We start from the raw sequence: 20,407 nt of genomic DNA, 5'->3' as shown, positions 1-20,407 counted from the left end.
TGTCTCTGTGTGCGTGGAGTTTGCATGTTCTCTGTGTGCCTGGTGGGTTTTCTCCGGGTACTCCGGTTTTCTCCCACATTCCGAAGACATGTAGGTTAGGGTAATTGATGTTCTCATATTGCCCGTAGTGTGTGAATGAGTGTGTGTGTGCCCTGCGATGGATTGGCACCCTGTCCAGGGTGTACCCTGCCTCGTGCCCCAAGTCTCCTGGGATAGGCTCCAGACTCCAGAGTCCTGCGACTCCTGTATACAGGATAAAGCGGTATAGAAGATGATGTAAACTGAACATCTATTTGCAGTAAATCCCATGAATACCTCATTCTTTCTCAAACATCACATGATTGGACCAATTTGTAAACATGAGGTCACTTCCTCTTGTTCATTGTTTTAATGTTTTTTTCCCCCCGAGACATCACTGAGAAGAGAACCACATCTGCCAGGACTAATGATCAATTTGAGGTTTTATAATCTTTAAGAAACCCAACAAGCTTCAACAGTGTTTAGCTTTTACAGTTTTCAAAATTGACTAGTTTTTTTCTTTTTTTGAGACTGTTAAAGTTTCTTGTCCTTTTCCCCCTGGACTTACTGTAATGTTCAAATCTTTTTAAATTTCTAAGCAATTTCCATAAAAAGAACATCTGTTCTATCAACAGCACTATAAATAAATAAAGTATATGGATTGATGCTGTGACCACACCCATACTGTGCTCCCTGATGCATCTTTTAAATTAGAAGGGAAATCTGTTGGATTTAATTAAGTAAAAAAAAATATGGAACACTGCATTTTAGAAATCAAGGTATACATGAGCATTAACTTTATACCCATTAACCTACAGTCTCAAACTCTGTGGACTACTATTGAGTTTATTTTATGTTAAAGATAATGATAATTGAAGGTGATTAAAGGAGAGAAGATTAAAATAATAAAGAAAATACAAGGGTTGTTCAAGTCAAACTGGGATTTTGATTGTGCTGAAGCTAGAACACAATGTTTAGTTCCCACAGACAAATGCATCTCTTCCATGTAAATGTCAGTTTAAATTTTGGTACAAAAAGTACATGTGACTTAAGTGACAGGGCGAGGAATGACACGCCACATCGATCAATTTTCCTACAGATCATGAAAATGTTTGACGCTATAGTGAAAATGCTGAATCTAAAGTCATTAAGGGGGAAAAAGTATATATTTTTATGCAAAGCTGACACAGGTACAATTTAAAACTGGTCACAGATTTGGAAAATTAACAAGTTAAGGTTTCCGCTAACAAAGTACATGCATTTATGGATGCTCGAACATGCCAAGCGAAAAAGGTATCTGAGTTCAGACCAGTTTGAGTTTTATTATTATTTCTTAGTCACATCTGGCGATGTTTTAGAAATAGGTTTGAAAAACATCAGCGCAAATGGAACTCATCTGATCTGTCTGTACAATCATCTGATAACAGTCACTGCATGAGTCTACTGTACACTCTGAGCTCCAGCCTCACTCCTCACACCATCCTGAGTGGGGTTTTTTTCTACACACTTTGGTGGTTCTGTTTGTACTCAACTGAGATTCAATTAAAAAATCCAAAGTAATTCACTTCTTGATACGGAATGTTTTATTCTGATGTTCCAGCAGGACAACACATCTGTGTAAGAGTCGACACAGAAAGAATCGGTTCACTGAAGTGAATCACAACCGTGTGTGTGTGCCCGCGCGCGCGTTCCCGACTCCTTCCTCCTCCACCACCGGTGAGATCGCTCTTTGTTGGACCATCATGAAACTCTCGCCGGTTTTCCGCCACGCGTGCTCCCGAGCCGCCAACCCACGGAAACCGTTCAGCCCCCGGAAGAGCTCGGTACCGGAGCCCAGGACGGGGTTTTGGTTGCCGGTTCGGCGCGCGGCGTCCAGCAGCATCGGCGGCACCGGAGCGTCGGAACTTTCACCAGCTCTCAGGTTTCACGCACCGCGCGAGACGACCGGCGACGGGCCTGCCAGCGGGAGTATCACCCGGTAAGAGTCACGTGTTTGTTCGCTCCCTTTGAACTTTAAAAAAAAGAAACAGAACAGAAAAACATTAAAACATAAACAAAAGTACCGGAAGCAGAGCCGGGCGCTGGGATGTTTCTCATGTGTCCAGTAACGATACAATGTTGCGTCCGTCACGAGCACGCGCACAGAACATCAAACGGCCTTCATCAACTGGCTTCTTTTTCTCCAATTAAAACTTTATCAAAATCAGCTGCACGTGAGGCCGGCATTTCCCTCGAGTGATGCAACTGTGGTTGCCAGATTGGACTGTTTCCATACACACACACACACACACACACACACACACAGCTCAAAACAGGAATTTTGCATCTTTAACGTAAAAAAAACGTACAGTAATCTAAAACAAAAATTCTGTCTCACTCTTAAACACACACACACACACTGGTTTCTTTAAGACTATATTATGGCGATTGCCATTTCTTTTGCCTTTTTGAACTATTGTAGCTATATTTTTACATAAATTGTTTACAGAAAATGACATAAAGCTAATAAAGATGTCATTAACCCAACTTTAAAAGCAGCTGAGTTTATGCTCAAGTTTTAAAAGGATTAAGGATTTAGTTAATTTAATTTAATTCATTTTTTTACATTTTATAAATAATGTAAAAAAAATAAAATTAATAAATTATTTTTTTAAAATCATGTTTTTTTTATCTGATGCAACACGATAGAAAAGCATAACTACAAGTATTATTAATAATAAAACATTTTAAAAAAGATAAACCATATATAAACTCACTGGATTTTATTATACAAACTGTTAACTGTATGTACTTTCTTTCTCAACTCGATAGGGTACACACGAACACACACACACACACACACACACACATATATATATATATATATATATATATATATATGTGTGCTTTTTTTGTGTGTTTTATTTTTTGTGTCCCAGTGTCCTGCACACTTTAATATTTTTTCCACTCCCATTCTCACACACCCACACTCACATGCACATCTCTCCAGCTTGATAATGAACTGATGAGCTGGAGCAAGCGTGTTAGTTCCTTGGAACTAATGATAACATTTAGTCATCAGAGTTACAAAACATGTTCCTGCTCCCAGAACAGCTTGCGTAATCATGTCTCTGTGAGTTATCAGGTGTGTCACATGACCTGAAATAATAACATGCTCCTCCTCTCCTAGCAGCAAAACCTAACCTATTTGATATTAAAATCTACTTTTTTGATTGGTCCATGGTATAAAGGATTAGTTTTGCAACATGTCTTAAATATGGACTTTTTTTTTAAAAAAGCTTTTTCGATTGGACGTTGCATTTTTGTTGGCTTGTGCGGTCTCAATTAATGTGGTCATATATTTATTTTTAAAATAAAAAAAAAAAAAAACAGGTTTGTATTATAATGTGACAAGAACATTTGTTATCATGCTGTTATCTGATGATCATGATGTACAAAACAATAATTTACTCCTCTTTCAAAGCGTAAATATAAAGCTCTGATTTACTGTAAGTAAAAAGGCTATATTTATTTATTTATTTTATGCTTTAGTGATTACAATAACTGTGATTATCATTTTAGCTTTTATTGAGGTGCTCTTCTTGTCTACTTATTTCTCTCCTAAAATTCCAACTTGGTTCTGCTCTCTCCTGATCACTTTTTTCCACACATTGATCAGTACTTCAGGGTGGACTTTGGACTGCAAAGTTCCTTGGAAATATGTTTATGAATAGAAATCAATTGAAAACAAACGAAAAAAAGCAACCAGGGGATTTTATTATTATCAGGTTCATGTCTTTCAGAAATGTTATATTTTACATACAGTGCATTACATACTGTAGGTTAAGCATAATAATTTGTGCTACACATTTAATTTTGATTGGGATTTGAGTCACTTTCAGATGTAATCCTATATGGGATGTGTATCCGATACAGAGCCATGTAACCTGAATGGGAACGAGCAACTCAAAATCCATGCATATTTTTTGCCTCTTCGCCTCTAGGGTGTAGGGAACTAGCTGAAGTCAATCAACACTGGCAGTGCAGGGAATTTTATAGCTAAAGCGAGATGTCTGGCTTTCTTCCTTTTTCTGGACCTCAACAAATACATCTGACTAACTGCTTGCAGTTCTTCAAAGCAAAATCCCAAGCAGATTTATGCTAATTGACATGAATGAGTGCTTGCACGAATTCGTGAAGTTTTTTTTTTAACTCAGATAAAGTGAACAAAGAAGTATTGATGTGCGCATGCGTGAGGTTTTATTAAAGTACAATTGTGTCCACATTATTATCAGATAAAAGTCACTTGTAATGATGAATGTGAACCGTCAAGGCATGCAAGTCACCTGACCCCCCAAAAATTTAGTAACATGGCTTGTTTATATCCTATATATATGTATATGTATGTATGTATGTATGTATGTATGTGTGTGTATGTGTGTATATATAATTTTACTTTTTTTAAGCAAATCATGCAGCCGTATTATAAGTGGTGCTTTGGTGGCTATTGTACATATGAATCATTGTATAAGAAAATTTTACACAATTCAAGCATTCTGTGTCTGTATACATTTTAAAAAAAAATTAAAAGAAAACTCCTCCCTCCAACAACAACCCCCCTCCAAAAAAATAGTTTGGGTATTGTTATTTGGTTTTTAATTTGTTTTCTATTTTGTTAATTTGTATTGCACTTCTCAGCCAGTCAGATATTAGATATTTCGTTTTCCGTTTTGTTAATTTGGTTTTGTTTTTCTTATTTTGTTTTGGGTTTTGTTATTTTGTTTTCAGTTTTGTTAATTTGTTTTGCACTTCAGGGCCACCGTACGTAATGGCTAGTAATCCAACTAAACTAGCATGTCAAGCACCTAGCTATCTACCTAGCTAAGAAACAAAAAAAAAAAGAATGGCTTTGTCAGAACAAAGAGCTCCCAAAACCAGGCACCCATGTGGACAGGCTGTAGTTACAATGGCTAACTTTTGAGGAGAAAAAGATGTAGAAACCATTTTCAACTAGCTAGCTTACTCTTGGTATTAAATATCAACGCTCGTGTCTTTTATCCAGGCTGCAAAAATGGCAAATGCTGTGAAGGAGTTAGCATAGAAACCAATCAAAACAGTGAGCAAAATAGCTAAGTGATAGTAGCTAGTTAGCACCATGAAGACTAGCATTGTTTGTGCAAACATTTCTTTAAAAAAAAAAAGAAAAGTTTAAGCAGTTTAGAGTCGATTTTATGAACAGCAGAACAGAATGGTTAGCTAACTCTCAATTAAAGTAAATTAGCTAGCTGTTTAGTAAGATTAGCCTCGCTATGTCCTCTTCAGGAGGGGTGTTAGCATTTGAGTTTAGTACTGCAGATAATTTATAATAAAGTTTTTAATGTTTAATTTGGTAATTAAGTTTAATATCACTGCTAAATGTTCATGATTAAATATACATTACATTAGATGTAGATTAGATTTATTTTTAAACTGGAGCTTTTCCTATATGTTGTAGCAAGGAATCATAATTCATAATATAAGGGGCAGATGGGAATGCTGTTAATGCAGATTTATCAAAAATGTTTTATTGTCCAGTGTCTAACGGTCAGAATTGAGGCATAACATGAAGACTATCCTGCACTTTAGGATGCGAAACATCACGCTGCTTGTGACGCACAGCTCATATTTTTATACTTGCTGTTTCAAATCATACTTACACTCTATTGTTACATTTATACACCTTTTATATTTTCATAATTTATACTTCACAGTTTACATTTCAATTTTTGTAAATTCTGTTCCAATGTAATTTCACTTTTAATTTTAATTCTATGTTATTTTGTAACTAACTTACTAATTTAAATTATATTTCAACTTGTAATTTTTCGGTTTTAGGTTGTGGACAGTCATCTATGCATATTATTGTATATCATACTCTGTGTGGTTGTGTGTGTGCAATAAATTTGAATTGGACAATTTGCTATGTGCTATGTGTACAGTATGTGGATGGATTAGTACCTTGCACTGCATTGCCAAACCGTGAACGTAACCTGTGAGCCTAAAATCAGTTCAGTTTATGGAGAAAAAAAATATATAGTTAGAGAGAAATAGTTTCTTGCGTGTTGCACAGATTTTTGTAAGTAAAGATTCTTTTTCTTATGTGCTGACGAAGCATCTTACTGTGTTTCTGTGTGTCTCTGTAACAGTGAGATCATCCAGAAGAACAAAGAGGAGCTTGCTGACGTCGTGAAAACTCACCCTGGTATCCGACCCACCCTGGCCATCATACAGGTAACTGCACCAGCCGGATTAACACTTAGTGTACAGTTATAAAGTTCCGTTAACATAGTTTGGTGGTATATAAAAAGACTGTGACCTCTTCTGGATCTACTTCCACTAACCAAGCAAAAACAAAAAAGGTAGAACATTTGGTTCTATTATGTCTGATACATGTATTTCACTGGATCAGTTTTCATTTCAAGATCATATTAGACCAGTTTTAGCATCCCAACACTCCTTGTGCTCTGTCTTTGGAGTCAACTTTTATGCGTTATTATTATTATTTTAGTTTTAATTTTTTTAGTTTAAGTTGTAAATTCTGCCTTTATTCGTCACATATACATTACTGCACAGCAAAATTCTTTAGAGAATCAGAGCTCAGGGTCAGCCATTATACGGCACCCCTGCAGCAACCTTCTGATCAGTAACTCAGGGCCTTAACACACTGAGCCACCACAAGTTGTTTATTCATTTTATATATAATTGTTGTGCTAGTGGCTTTTTTTTATATTTTACTTGATCATTATTGTAAATTAACATAAACTTCATTTTAAATATTTTATTTTTAACCTTAAAAAAGTAAAAAAAAAAAAATGCTTCTTAGATTTAAAAAGAACATGATTTTTTTCTCTCACTTTGCATTATAAAGAGGAAAAGTATAATATCTGTATGTTTAAATCCTTTTTTTTTTTAATTATGTTGGTCTTCACATTACAACAATAAAAATGTTTAAACACTAGAAAATATATGTTTTAAACATATTGTTTAACCTTTCTTACCCATGTACTATGTACTGGAAATGATATTTGTGATTCGCATCATTGATTTGGCAAATGTTTTTACGTCGGATGCCCTTCCTGAAACAACCCTCTGCATTTATCCAGACTTGGGACTGGCACAGGAAGACACTGGACTGCCCCCCCCCCCCTCATAGGTTGCAGTTCTTATTAGCATTTTATATAGAATTTTAAAAGAAAGAAAAAAAAAATGTAAGATTAAAATTTTCTCCCTCTTTCCATCATAAAATGAAAGTGTAGCTTTTGTATATTTAGATATAATTAAAAAAATATTACAATCTTATAAGAATAGATGTTTGAAATAATCATTTATAATTTTCATTTACATGTGTAATTCTTTTATGTTTTGATATAATATATATTTTTATATGATTATACATAATGGTACATTATTTATAAAATCATGTTGTTGTTGTTGTTTTTCCCAAGCTAATCACTTGGTTCCCAGCTTTTCCATATTCCACTTATGGAAGTTTAAAAGAGGCGAAACAGTAGTTTTTACTCCAGTTAATGTTCATCAGCCTTTATCTTTCACTCTTACTACAGATTTTTCTTTTTTTTAATTTAGCATGAATTTAAATTTATTATTTAGATTTATTCTGTAATACTTTTTATAATTTTTTTCTATATCATTAGCACATTAGCTGATTTTGTATAAAAACACATAAATATTTTATTTGTATATATTTTCCCCTCTCTGTTACTGCTATTATTTGTTGCATTTCCTTATGGAATTATACTATTTAGTTTTTTGAGTAAATTTTTACTTTTTTTATCATCTAATGCAAAACATTTAAAGGCAAAATTTTAAATGTATAAAGTGTTAAATACAATTTTCCTATTATGTTTAGGATATTTAAAGGGTTTTTATTTGTGTGTGTGTGTGTGTGTCTGTGTGTGAAACAGGCAGGTGAAGACGACACTTTATTGGACATCAATAAGAAGACAGCAGGAAAGGTTGTATTATTTTATTAAAGCAAAACGAACACACACACTGTATCCCTAATGCATACCTAATGAGATATAATGCAGAAGCTGAGGAGCTTTAGGTCGAGTGACGTGTCTTGTTCTGCTCTCGCAGGTCGGCCTGAACGTGACGCAGATCTGTCTGCCGAGCCGCTGCACGCAGGAGGAGGTGTGTCCCTGAAACACAGAAGGACAAATCTCATTTATTTCTTTTAAACTGTTTTTTTTTTTTTTTTACTTTTTTTCACACACCAGCTCACGTGTGATTAAATCTGAGTCGGTTCACACCGCTGAGATCCACAGTGGGTTGCTATGGAAACAAACACAGGTGTGCTAAAACTAATTTGGAAAGTTGTCGAGGTGTAATCGTAACGATTTGGTGAAGATTGGATTACGTTTTATATGCGAGTATAATCCCAGATCTCAACCTGTTTTTATAATTTGTATTGAAAGATTATTTAAATCTAAACAGTTTGAATGTGCATTTCCATATATGGTGTGTGTGTGTGTGTGTGTGTGTGTGTAAATGAGTGTGAATGAGTGAGTGAGTGAGCGAGTGAGTGTGAATGAATGGATGAGTGTGTGTGAGTGTGATAGTTTGTGAGAGTGTGTGTGCGCGAGAGCGAGTGACCAAAGGCTACATGAACATTTTATTTAAAATTAAAAATGAAAAATTATTAAGATCTTTTGAAATCTTATTCAAGAAGCTTTTATGTGAGTCTATATTAATTCAGTTAAAGTGTATTTGCATAGCACTACTAACCGTGTCTGTTATCACAAAGCAGCTTTGGGTTCTGTAGATCACACACACACTGGTGCTGATGTGGTGTCTGAGCATCACCCAGAGTTGCTTGTCATTGTGCATCTAATAAACAATAGATCTCTAGAGATAAGTCGTGTAGTGTGAGCAGCACAGCGTGCCTGAGATTTATAAAGTCCTGAAAGTGTGCAAAACAGAACGATAAGCTTGTATTCTTCCTGCTAACTTTGTGCTGTTGTGCAGGTCATAGAGGAGGTGCTGAGGCTGAACGAAGATTCAAACGTTCACGGCGTGTACCTGTGCCTTCCTCCATCGCTCCTGTCTCGCAGAGTGCTCAACTCCATCAAACCTGAGAAAGATGTGGACGGGTATTTGAAGAAACTTGTGCCTTGTGTTACACAATAATGCTCAAGTCACCATTTTAACCCATTATATCACCTACATCGCATTACATCATCTACATTGCATTACATCATCTTCATTACATTACATCACTCTCGTTCCATTACATAACATTCATTACATCACCTACATTACATTACATCACATCACCTACATAACATTACATCACCTACATAACATTACATCACATCATCTACATTACATCACATCATCTACATTACATCACATCATCTACATTACATCACATCATCTACATTACATCACATCAACTTCACTACATTACAATTAATCGCCATCATTACATCACCATTACATTAAATTGCATCACATGCATTACATTACATTATCTTCATTACATTTCATTTCATTACTTTAATTAGATCACCTTAATTACATCACCTACAATACATTACATTACATCACTTTCATTACATCACCATTATTACATTACATCACTTTCATTACATCACCTACATTACATTACATCACATCACATCACCTACATTACAATTAATCGCCATCATTACATCACCATTACATTAAATTGCATCACATGCATTACATTACATTATCTTCATTACATTTCATTTCATTACTTTAATTAGATCACCTTAATTACATCACCTACAATACATTACATTACATCACTTTCATTACATCACCATTATTACATTACATCACTTTCATTACATCACCTACATTACATTACATCACATCACATCACCTACATTACAATTAATCGCCATCATTACATCACCATTACATTAAATTGCATCACATGCATTACATTACATTATCTTCATTACATTTCATTTCATTACTTTAATTAGATCACCTTAATTACATCACCTACAATACATTACATTACATCACTTTCATTACATCACCATTATTACATTACATCACTTTCATTACATCACCTACATTACATTACATCACATCACATCACCTAGATTACAATTAATCGCCATCATTACATCACCATTACATTAAATTGCATCACTTGCATTACATTACATCACATCTTCTTCATTACATTACATATTGCATTACATTACTTATATCCCGCTTGATAAATCCTGCTACCTGATTGTAGACCATCTTCAGTCCAGACCCCTGTAGGACACTGCTATAACTGTTCCGCTTGTATCTATAGACTGCACACACACACACACACACACACACACACACACACACACACACACATTACTATATCAGTCTGGTTGCTGTTCTGACAGTAATGGTGATGGTGGTACACTCACAGCAATTCTACACTTTTATAATTAATAATGGCTACGGAAAGCCTTGTGGAGTAAATTGTTGTTTTTGTTTCAGGGTTTCAGACCTGAATGTGGGCCGTCTGGTGTCTGGAGCTCTGTCTGAAGGCTTTCTCTCACCTGTAGCAGGAGCGGTGCTGGAGCTGCTGGCCAGACACGGTCAATATATTTTTTGCATTTTTATCTGATTCATACACACACTTGCGTTTGTATTTCTAGTTGGATTGTTGCTGCACTGGTACAGACTTTCTACAGGTTATTCATGGAAATAATAAAATATGTAGTCAATCTGTAGAGTGTGATATGAATTCCAGTGTAACTTGGCAGCAAATAACAACTTCAAAGCAGTAACAGTCACTACTCGTTTGCACATTTTGACTTTATTTCTTTTTGAATTGATCCAGCTTGTCCTACTTTACCCTTGTTTATTAAATCATTAAAGAAATTATGTGTCAGAATGTCTGTTTGAGGATTAATGTGCTGGACAAAACATCAAACATTTGATTTACACTTTAAATTTCACATTTTTGATTGTTTAGTTTCAAAAAATTTTCTAAGTTTCGGTGTACAAAAAAAAAATCGTTCCAAAATGTATGGACCTGACACGTTGGCTATGTGTGTTATCCCTCCGGTCTGGTCAACTCTAAAAGAGACTGTTTTAAATAATTAGACAAATATGTTCTTGTCACTTTAAGGGTCTGGGAGACAAAGATTGGATCTTTGTACAAAAATAAAAACATTCTCTGCTGAGCTCTGTGCTGAGGGTGTGCAATCACTTCTGCTTGATCTGTTAACGTGTGTATTAATGTGCGTAGATGCTCCTCTGGCTGGGAAGAAGGCGGTGCTGGTCGGGCTGGACGGGCCGCTGAACGTGATCCTCCAGTGTGTGCTGCAGAGTGAGGGAGTGGAGGTGCAGACGAGCCGCTGGAGCTCAGACAGACTGCAGGAGCAGGTAGTGATGATCAGATACACATATGATGATTAGACACATTAGATCTATGATATTAGATATATCACGTTAGACATCATTAAATATGATTACACACATGATTAGACGTGTTAGATATGTGATGATAGATATATTACATTAGATATATACGTATCTAAATATGATTAGGTAAATGATTAGATACAAGATGACATACGTGATGATTAGATGTACAGTATATGATTAAACACATGATGATCAGACACAGTAGACACATCATTAACAATCTACATGATTAGATACATTATAATGAGCTACATGATTAGATGGATGATTAGACACATGATTAAATACATGATTAGATACATAATTATTAGATATATACGATTGTACATATGATGCTTAGATACAGTCCATGATTACACGGTGAAACATTATTAGACACATGATTGGCTACATAATGATTAGATACATGATTTATAGATTTATAATGGTTGGTTTCACGGTTAGATAACTGATGATTAGATGATTATATACAATACATAGGGACAGTCAGGTTTGGACAGCTTTTGTCCCCTTTATAAATGAAAATCATCATTTAAAAACTGAATTTTGTATTTACTCAGGTTATTCTTGTGTAATATCAACATTAGCCTGCTGCAGGCAGAGACATATTACTCAATTTTAATGATAAAAATATGCTACAGGCATTTTTTCCCCTTATTTTTGGCTTGAGACTAAATTAATCTCATGATGCTGCCCACTCACTGCCAGGCACAGTTCATAGGTTGGGACTCTGTTATTTAAAATATATATATGAAAGAATTTGTGTGTGTACCAGCAGGGGGCAGTGTGGCTTCATCATCTCTCATAGCATGGAGAATTAATCCTCAAGACTACATTAAACATGTATATGAAAGTCTGGAGCTTTGGAAGCAAGGGGGGTCAATACTTTTGCACAGTACTGTTATGAAATAAAAAATGAAAAAAGAAACCTTACCACTTTTCGACGATGTCTCTGACGATGTCTTCTTTTTCCCTGTGTGTGTGTTTTATCCGTGATTGTGTTTCCAGGTGAAGCAGGCCGATGTGGTTGTGGTGATGGGAGAAGAACATGGAACGCTCCCAAACATCTGCTTCAAACCTGGAGTGACGCCTATTAACTGTGGCTCTGCGATAATACCAGGTGTGTGTGTGTGTAAAATGATGTGCTTACCATATTGTACATTAATCCTATAGTGTTGTATAATATGAGAAACGTCCTTTGCTGTATATTGCAGCGTTCTCGGCTCACGAGAAGAAGCTGGAGGCTGAACCCTGGCCAGATGTCGGACCCATAAGTGCCGCTCTCAGGATGCAGGTCAGCCGCCACCTGCTGGTTCTTGCTGTCATTACAGCTTCCTGGGAACTTTATGATGTCTGTTATAGATATACTATATAGATAGAGAGATGGAGACTTTTTAATTAGTCCCAAAGTGAAATTATAATATTACAGCAGCAGGGTAATGAATTATACAAGATACAAGCAAGCAGGTGCGAAAGAATATTAAAGGGCTAGGTTAAAATGTTAAAATTTAAATTAAAGGTCACTATAAGAAAAGAGGGTAAAAATAAAGAATGTCTAGGACTGAGACCTGTGATAAGACATAAGGTGTAATAACAATAATAATTGAGGAATAAAAGTACCTGGTGATATCAGTGCACTCAGGTGGACAAGATAAGATGTGTATAGGTGTATTGATGGGATCTTAACAGAATAATAAAAAGAGAACCAAATGTATAGGACTGTATTTAAAGTGATGTAAGAGAAGAAGTCTAGACATATTCATAAGGTCTAACAGTAGTTGGTAGAAAACAGTTTGTTACAGCAGAGCTGAAATATTCTCTTTGTGAAAGATCTCCACTGCTTACATCGCAAAAAATGACATCATAGTGAGAAAAAAGTCTTAAATCTAGCCTAAACCTAACCTATAATTTCTTAGAATATGTTTACAACAAACCAGTTATAAGGATATTATGCTTATTTTTAATTTTAAAAGAAAATCTTTCTAAACAATAGAACAAAAAATGCTTAAACTTTTTAATTTTAAATAAATTCCAGTCCTATTTGAGAAATTTTAATCTAACATTTGTTAAATGTTAATGTTTGAGATATTATAAAACTGTATCATGTCATGCGTTTCTTTATTCCAAAATTGCCTTTTCATAATACAAGTAATTCTGAGTATTTTAAAATTGTGATTAATCGCGATTAATCACGGACTGTGACTGTGATTAACTAAATTAACATTTTAAATCGGTTGACAGCACCGGACATAAGCTTAATAATCTTCTATTTGAGAAAGTGTAGGTAAGTGTAACTGCATTTAAGATGATTTCACTTTCTAAGATATAATCTTTTTTTGCAGTGTAGCCAATAGATTGTGTAGCATCCTTCTCTCCACTATCTACTTCAAACACTCCAGGGGAGTGCTCAATCTTGACCTAGCCTTCCTGATTAGCTTGAGTTTCCTCATGTTGCTGCTTCTGACGCTTTTTCAGAAGCAGTTGGTGTTATCTGCCCCAGCAGATAACAGCAAAGTATATTGCACCTGCAACAACAGACTGATAAAGCACATGCAACATTTTGCTGCAGATATTAAAGGAGCCGAGTTTCCTCAAGAAGTAGAGTCTGCCTCGTCTCTTTTTGTGTAGACAGCGTCCGTGTTACAATTTTCAGTCCAGTCGAGGTGAACCTTGAGGTATCTGTAGCTCTCCACAACCTCCACCACCTCCTCTCCCTGAATGTAAACTGTGTTTGGATTAGTCCTAGTCTTCCTGAGGTCAACATCCATCTTCGTACTTTTGGTCACGTTCAGGACAAAGTGGTTTCTCCTACACCAATCCACAAAAATTCACAAATTCTGTACTCTGCTTACTGACCACTGCTGACACACCCAAGACTTCAGAACTTCTGCAGATGACAAAACCCAGAGTTGTACTGAAAGTCTGAAGTGTATAACGTGAAAAGGAAAGGTGAGAGTACTGTCCCCTGAGGTTCTCCAGTACTCCTGACTACTTGTTCAGACTCGTGTCCCCGCAGGCTCACAAACTGTGGTCTCTGTCTGTCAATTATCCAAGAGATTGTGGAGGTGTTGACCTGCATATTGTAGAGCTTCTCTTTTTCACTGGAGAAATCAAAGAACATGATTCTCGCAGGTGAAAATTTATCTAGGTGAGAAAAAGCTAATTAAAGAAGATAAATGATAGTCATCCCCACCAATTTAAGGACGGCAGCCAGACTGCAGTGGGTCTAGCAAGGAAACGTTCCTAACCTAAGATGAGCCAACAACGGCCTCTCCAAAACCTTCATTATATGAGATGCAAGGACGACTGGTGTGTAGTTATTGAAGTTGAATTGGGACTGGAACAAGTTCCTTGGGACTGGAACAAGTTAGGATATCTATTAGGATACATTCTCCTGACTTGCAATTCTCACAAAATTCCACATAGCTGAATAGCACAGGCCTATAGTACTCTTGTGCCTGATACCATCAAGGATCTACAGTCTTGTTTTGGTTCAGGCTCTTCATCTGACTTCTTGAAACAGACGCGGTGAGGGAATTAGAGTGTGCCTCCATCCTGCTGGATTAAGTGGAAGAGATGGGTGGAGGTGATGGATGTGGAGATCTGCTATTGTTAATGTAAGAGGGAAAAGCAGCTGTGAAGATTGTAAAGGCAGGAAAGGTGTGAAGGCTGAAGGAGGGAGCAGAATGGGCAGCTGGAGGTCCTGAACTAAACAGGTTGAAGGAAAAATTTCAGCTTGTTGGCTCTGTTTAGGTTAAGTCGTACAGTACAGTGAAATTGTTTCTTCATGTATCTCGGCTGAGGTCAGAGGGCAATACACCTCCAACAGTTGCAACTTGGTGGAGCTTGGGCATAAACTGCCAACCTTCTGGTCAGTAACCCAGAGCTTTAACCTGTTGAGCTACCACTGAACCCACTGAGTTTCTCCAAGTCTGGTCACACTTGGCCTTAAAACCATTATATTCTTCATACCAGACCACACACCCCTCACCTTGTTTGCCTGGAGCTTATTGTCCAGCTTCCTCCTGTGTGTACCTTTTGATCTTTCTTCATCCCCGTCTCTAAAGTCTCTCTTCTTCCTGTTCAGCAGCTCCTTCAGATTTGGTAATCCAAGACTTGTTGGAGTCGGAGTCATCTCCATGGGGGTGTTTAATAATGTTTCGGTGTTGTTTTTTTGCAAAATGACAAGGTGAAAGAAATGTATCTGATGAAAGGGCACCTCTTGGACATGTCTCGTGATTACACCCAGAAGGAAAAATTAAAATAAATACCTACAATTGGTATTTAAGTAAATGAACAAATTTTGAAACCAAACCTGAAAGGCTTTCATTACTACATGCCTGCTGTTTGTTTTGTTTATTTTTTCTCTAACAGAACGTGGTGAGAAGCAGTAGGAGGTGGGTGGAAGGACAGCAGTATCAGCCGTGGACGCTCCGCCCACTGAAGCTCCAGCCGCTGTCACCTGTGCCCAGGTAAGAGCGTACCTTTAAGCCCCTCAAACACATCATCCTCTGTTCATTATTCCTCCGTTTTATTTAATGTATTTATATTTTATGTCTCCCAATGTTCACGAGTCAGTCTTGTTTCTTTTTTTTTCGTCCACAGTGACATCGAGATCTCCCGAGCTCAGACCCCGAAGCCCATAGTGCAGCTTGCGGAGGAGATCGGGTTGTTGCCGGAGGAGCTGGAGGCGTACGGCCGCTCCAAAGCCAAAGTTCAACTCTCGGTACTTAATCGCCTGCAACAGCAACCGAACGGCAAATACGTCCTCGTGGCAGGGTGAGGCTGCGCTATTATTCATCTTTTTCTCTCAAAAATTGCTACATTTCTTACTTTTTGGATGTAAATAAGGTGTGGGATCTGCAATTGCTGGGTTTGATGCATAATATATACATTAAAGGGTCAGTCTACATTTCTACCTTTTGAATGTACATTAAAGATATTAAAGGCAATTTAAAATTTTTTGTATAAATTAAAAGTTTTCTGTATATTAAAGGTCCAATCTGTTATACCCTTTTTTAAATGTATATTAAAATTGCAGTTGCTGGGTTTTGAATGTATGTTAAAGGTGCGATCTGGGATTCCTGCCTTTTGGATGTATATTAAAGATGTGATGAGCAGCTCCTAATTCGGGGTGTAAATTAAAGGTGCGGTCTATGATTCCTCTGATTGGGTGATTTTAAAGGTGCGATCTCTAGTTCTGTTTGTTGGATGTAAATGAATTATGTCATGGGCAGGTTCTAATTTTGGGCTGTACATTAAAGGTGCCGTCTGTAATTTCTAGTTGTGGTTAGGGTTTGGGTTGTACATTAAAGGTGCCGTCTATAATTTCTAGTTGTGGTAAGGGTTAGGGTTTGGGTTGTACATTAAAGGTGTGGTCTGCGATTCCTATGTTGTGGGCGTATATTAAAGGGCCAGTCTGCTATGTCCTTTGTTGAGATGTATATAAACTGTGCGCTCTGTCATTCTTAGGTTTTGTGTGTATATTAAAGGTGCGGTCTGCATTTCTACTTGGGCGATTCAAATTCTTTGGTGTAAATTAAAGGTGCGGTCTGCAATTCCTAGGTTTTCTGCATTTATTTATTTAATTGAGTAGTTTTGGGGTGTGTATTAACTGGGTTTTGAATGTATATTAAAGGTGTGGTCTGTCTTTCCTGCTTTTCAGATGTATATTAAAGAGACTATAGGCATTCCTCATTTTTTTGTGCATTTTAAAGGTGCAGTCTGCAATTCATATCTTTTGTATGTATAAAACACGTGAATGTATATTAAAGGTACTGTCTGCAGATCTTTATAAAGCTACAGTGTCTGGCTGCTCGTACACCATTGTCCTCAGGACATTTCATATTGTTCTATAAGCTAAGCGTAATGCCTGACTCCGATAGATATTCTTTTTTGTTTTTTATCAGCTTTAACCTCTTTTCTCATAGACACCTTACTGGACTTCATGTTGGTTTATCCTTTTTAACAACAAATGCAGCTTTTACTTAAAGCAAGAATAGATATTTAGGGCTATTTATTGATTAATGGTCAAACTACCAGGGCAAGCTACACGGGGGACATGTTCTTGGATTTTTGGACACTTTGAAAACAATTGTTTAAGTTATTCAACACATCCAGATGTGCGGTAAACATCAGGCTCAAATGTGCAAAAAGAAAAGAATGAATGTTTTGAAGTTTTCAGACATTCAAGTAATGCAAAAGCAAAGAACAATGATCAGTGTGTCTAAGTGGTGAGTGTGTGTGTGTGTGTGTGTGTGTGTGTGTGTGTGTGTGTCAAACTTGTTTGACAGTTTTATCTGCTTCAGATACGAGGTTCCCACATGCCTCTCTGTTATCTCTCTCTCTCTCTCTGTGCGTGTGTTTCTGTATGTCTCGGTCCTGCCACGGCCTTGTGGGCGCTTTCATGTGTTTCGGGAATGTGCCCCGAGACCCTTTTTATCAGGCCACTTGTTCCTCCTGCAGGTCTTTGTTGTTCCTGCAGACCCTCTGAAGTCCACATCCTCGTCTCGGTCACTGTCCTGCAGCTGGACGACATTTCTGCGCTCCCGGTAGCTCGGGTTCGAGCAGAGAAAAAGCTGCGAGTGTGTTAGAGGGTGCTTGGAGGACGACTTAAACTAGACTAGGGGTGCCAATACTGTTCAATTTGACAAAACAATCATTTCGGCTGCGTCAAACAGTCGCCGAGTGAAGCCGGACGTGGTGGTGGTGGTGATGATGTTTTTTATTGAGCTGAAAACAAACATGGTTTTATATTAGTCTTGGTCCACTCACTCTTTCTCGTTTTCCATTAATTTGGGGCGGAGCTTGTGAAGGAGCACTAAAGGGTCAAACACGTTCATTTGTTTGGCCTTTGAGATCAATTATTACCCATTTTCAAGTCAGATTTCCTCATGACACTGACCAAATTGAGCTTAAAATCCTTCCAGCATTGATCACCAATGCATTTGGAAGCCAGACTAACCTCCCCTCGATGATGGCTGATTTTACAGGAATGTATTAAATGTACAACATCAATCACAGGGAATATAAAAATTTGGCCTTCAATATTAAAGCATTAATGCATGTGATTAATCTAGGAATTTTAACACATTACTATTTTTTTTATCATATGACCAAGTTTGATCCTAATGGCTTCCCATAATCACAGCTTCTTTACCTGGTTGAGGGTGATGATGTCACGTTTAACACGGATAATAAAACGACTGAGGAAACATCACCGGGTGTGCTGAATGGCAAGTTTCACTATAAAAAGCTTCTAGTTGGAGGTTTTGTGCTCGAGCTACCTTCAGGGAACTATCTTTACAAGGATGCATTATCAGAAGTTAGAAATTGTTAGAAACTACTTTTATTGCACTTGCAGTACTCAACATCACGGGACATCAAGTATCCATAACAACGTCGGTATAACAGCGCGTCTAAACGATGACAAATAGCAAATGCACTCATTCACTCTGGGCGTGTTGGAATGACATTTTGAAAAGAAAGACCTTTTGCCGAAGCATGTGCTAGCTAGTTGCGCTAACCGAGTTGAAAAGGAGATAACGGACACGGCCACCACTATAGGCAAGGAGTTTACCATTTGAGAGATTTTAATTTAACATTTGTTAAATGTTAATGTTTAAGACATTATAAAATGGCACAATCTCTTTTCTCTTACTGGTTTTTATGCATTTCTTTATTGCACGTTTATTATACAAGTCAATCTGAGTATTTTTTTTAAATGCGATTAATCGCGATTAATCACAAACTATGACTGTAGATTAACTAGATTAATTTTTTTAAATCGATTGACAGCACTAATAAAAAAATCTGAAATATATAAAATGTGTGTGTTGTAGCATCACTCCAACTCCTCTTGGTGAAGGGAAGAGCACAGTGACGATCGGTCTGGTCCAGGCTCTCTCGGCTCATCTCAAACTCAACTCCTTCGCCTGCCTCAGACAGCCGTCTCAGGGTCCTACATTCGGAGTCAAAGGTGTGTGTGTGTGTGTGTGTGTGTGTGTGTGTGTGTGTGTGTATATTATGCCCAAGTAATTTTTGTAATTATATATCAGTACATTTATCCATGAGTATATTTATCTCTGTAGGTGGAGCAGCAGGTGGAGGATATGCTCAGGTCATCCCTATGGAGGAGGTGAGGAATCTCATGCATGAAGTGTTTATAAACTTTTATATACAGCTTTAATGGAAAACAACTCTTTTCTAGTCAGTCCTCTTTATCATGCTATGAGCCAGGGTGTGGCAAGCAACATCGTAGGACTCTACAATGCTACATTATTTTTAAACCACACTCACTTTAGGTTTAGAGTCCAAAAACACATATTGGAATCAGTTAACAAATATATACAATATGGGCAAAAGTATTTGGCCAAACTTGCGATGGCATTGTATCCAGACATATACTTAGATGGTCCCCAGTTGGTTTTGCAGCTATAACAGTTTTCACTCTTTTTGGAAGGCCGTCCACAAGATGTTGGAGTGTTTCTGTGGGAATTCTTATCCAGTCATTCTGTAGAGCGTTCATGAGGTCAGGTACTGATGTTGGACGAGAAGGTCTGGCTCACAACCTCCGTTCTAGTTCATCGCAAAGATGCTCGATGGGGTTGAGGTCTCAGGGCTCCGTGTTGGGGCCAGTCGAGTTCTTTCACAACAAACTCATCAAACCATGTCTTTATAGTCCTTGCTTAATGCACTGGAGCTCAGTCAAGTTGGAAAAGAAAAGGGTCTTCTCCAAACTTCTCCTTTACAAAGTTGGAAGCATAGCATTGTCCAAAATGTCTTGGTCTGATGAAGCATTATTAAGATTGTCCTTCACTCTGAATAAGGGCCCTGATTGAAACACCTGATTTCAATAATTAACAGGTCTGGGCAACTACTTTTGACATACTGCTATCTTTTTAATATACTGCATTTTTTTTAGAAAGTGTATAAGAACAGAAGTCAGGTCTCCTCT

The 20,407-nt window shown here is 37.1% G+C and overlaps 1 protein-coding gene across 1 annotated transcript in view; it reads left to right on the top strand.

The window, feature by feature from the left end:
- Positions 1–1,171: 1,171 nt before the first annotated feature.
- Positions 1,172–20,407, top strand: part of mthfd1l (methylenetetrahydrofolate dehydrogenase (NADP+ dependent) 1 like) — a 59,410-nt gene continuing 40,174 nt past the window's right edge. Inside the window, exons 1-13 of the mRNA XM_053488920.1 lie at positions 1,172–1,996; positions 6,183–6,267; positions 7,959–8,009; positions 8,134–8,187; positions 9,022–9,146; positions 10,516–10,616; positions 11,273–11,409; positions 12,460–12,571; positions 12,666–12,745; positions 15,826–15,923; positions 16,057–16,230; positions 19,293–19,429; positions 19,542–19,588. Coding sequence (XP_053344895.1) covers positions 1,761–1,996; positions 6,183–6,267; positions 7,959–8,009; positions 8,134–8,187; positions 9,022–9,146; positions 10,516–10,616; positions 11,273–11,409; positions 12,460–12,571; positions 12,666–12,745; positions 15,826–15,923; positions 16,057–16,230; positions 19,293–19,429; positions 19,542–19,588 — 1,437 coding nt within the window. The 5' untranslated portion in view covers positions 1,172–1,760. The remainder of the gene's footprint in view (positions 1,997–6,182; positions 6,268–7,958; positions 8,010–8,133; positions 8,188–9,021; positions 9,147–10,515; positions 10,617–11,272; positions 11,410–12,459; positions 12,572–12,665; positions 12,746–15,825; positions 15,924–16,056; positions 16,231–19,292; positions 19,430–19,541; positions 19,589–20,407) is intronic.

Source organism: Clarias gariepinus, chromosome 27 (genome assembly GCF_024256425.1).
Source record: "Clarias gariepinus isolate MV-2021 ecotype Netherlands chromosome 27, CGAR_prim_01v2, whole genome shotgun sequence".
Lineage (NCBI taxonomy): Eukaryota > Metazoa > Chordata > Actinopteri > Siluriformes > Clariidae > Clarias > Clarias gariepinus.
The sequence above is the reverse complement of the archived record's forward strand: the minus strand, read 5'-3'. Positions and strand labels throughout refer to the sequence as shown.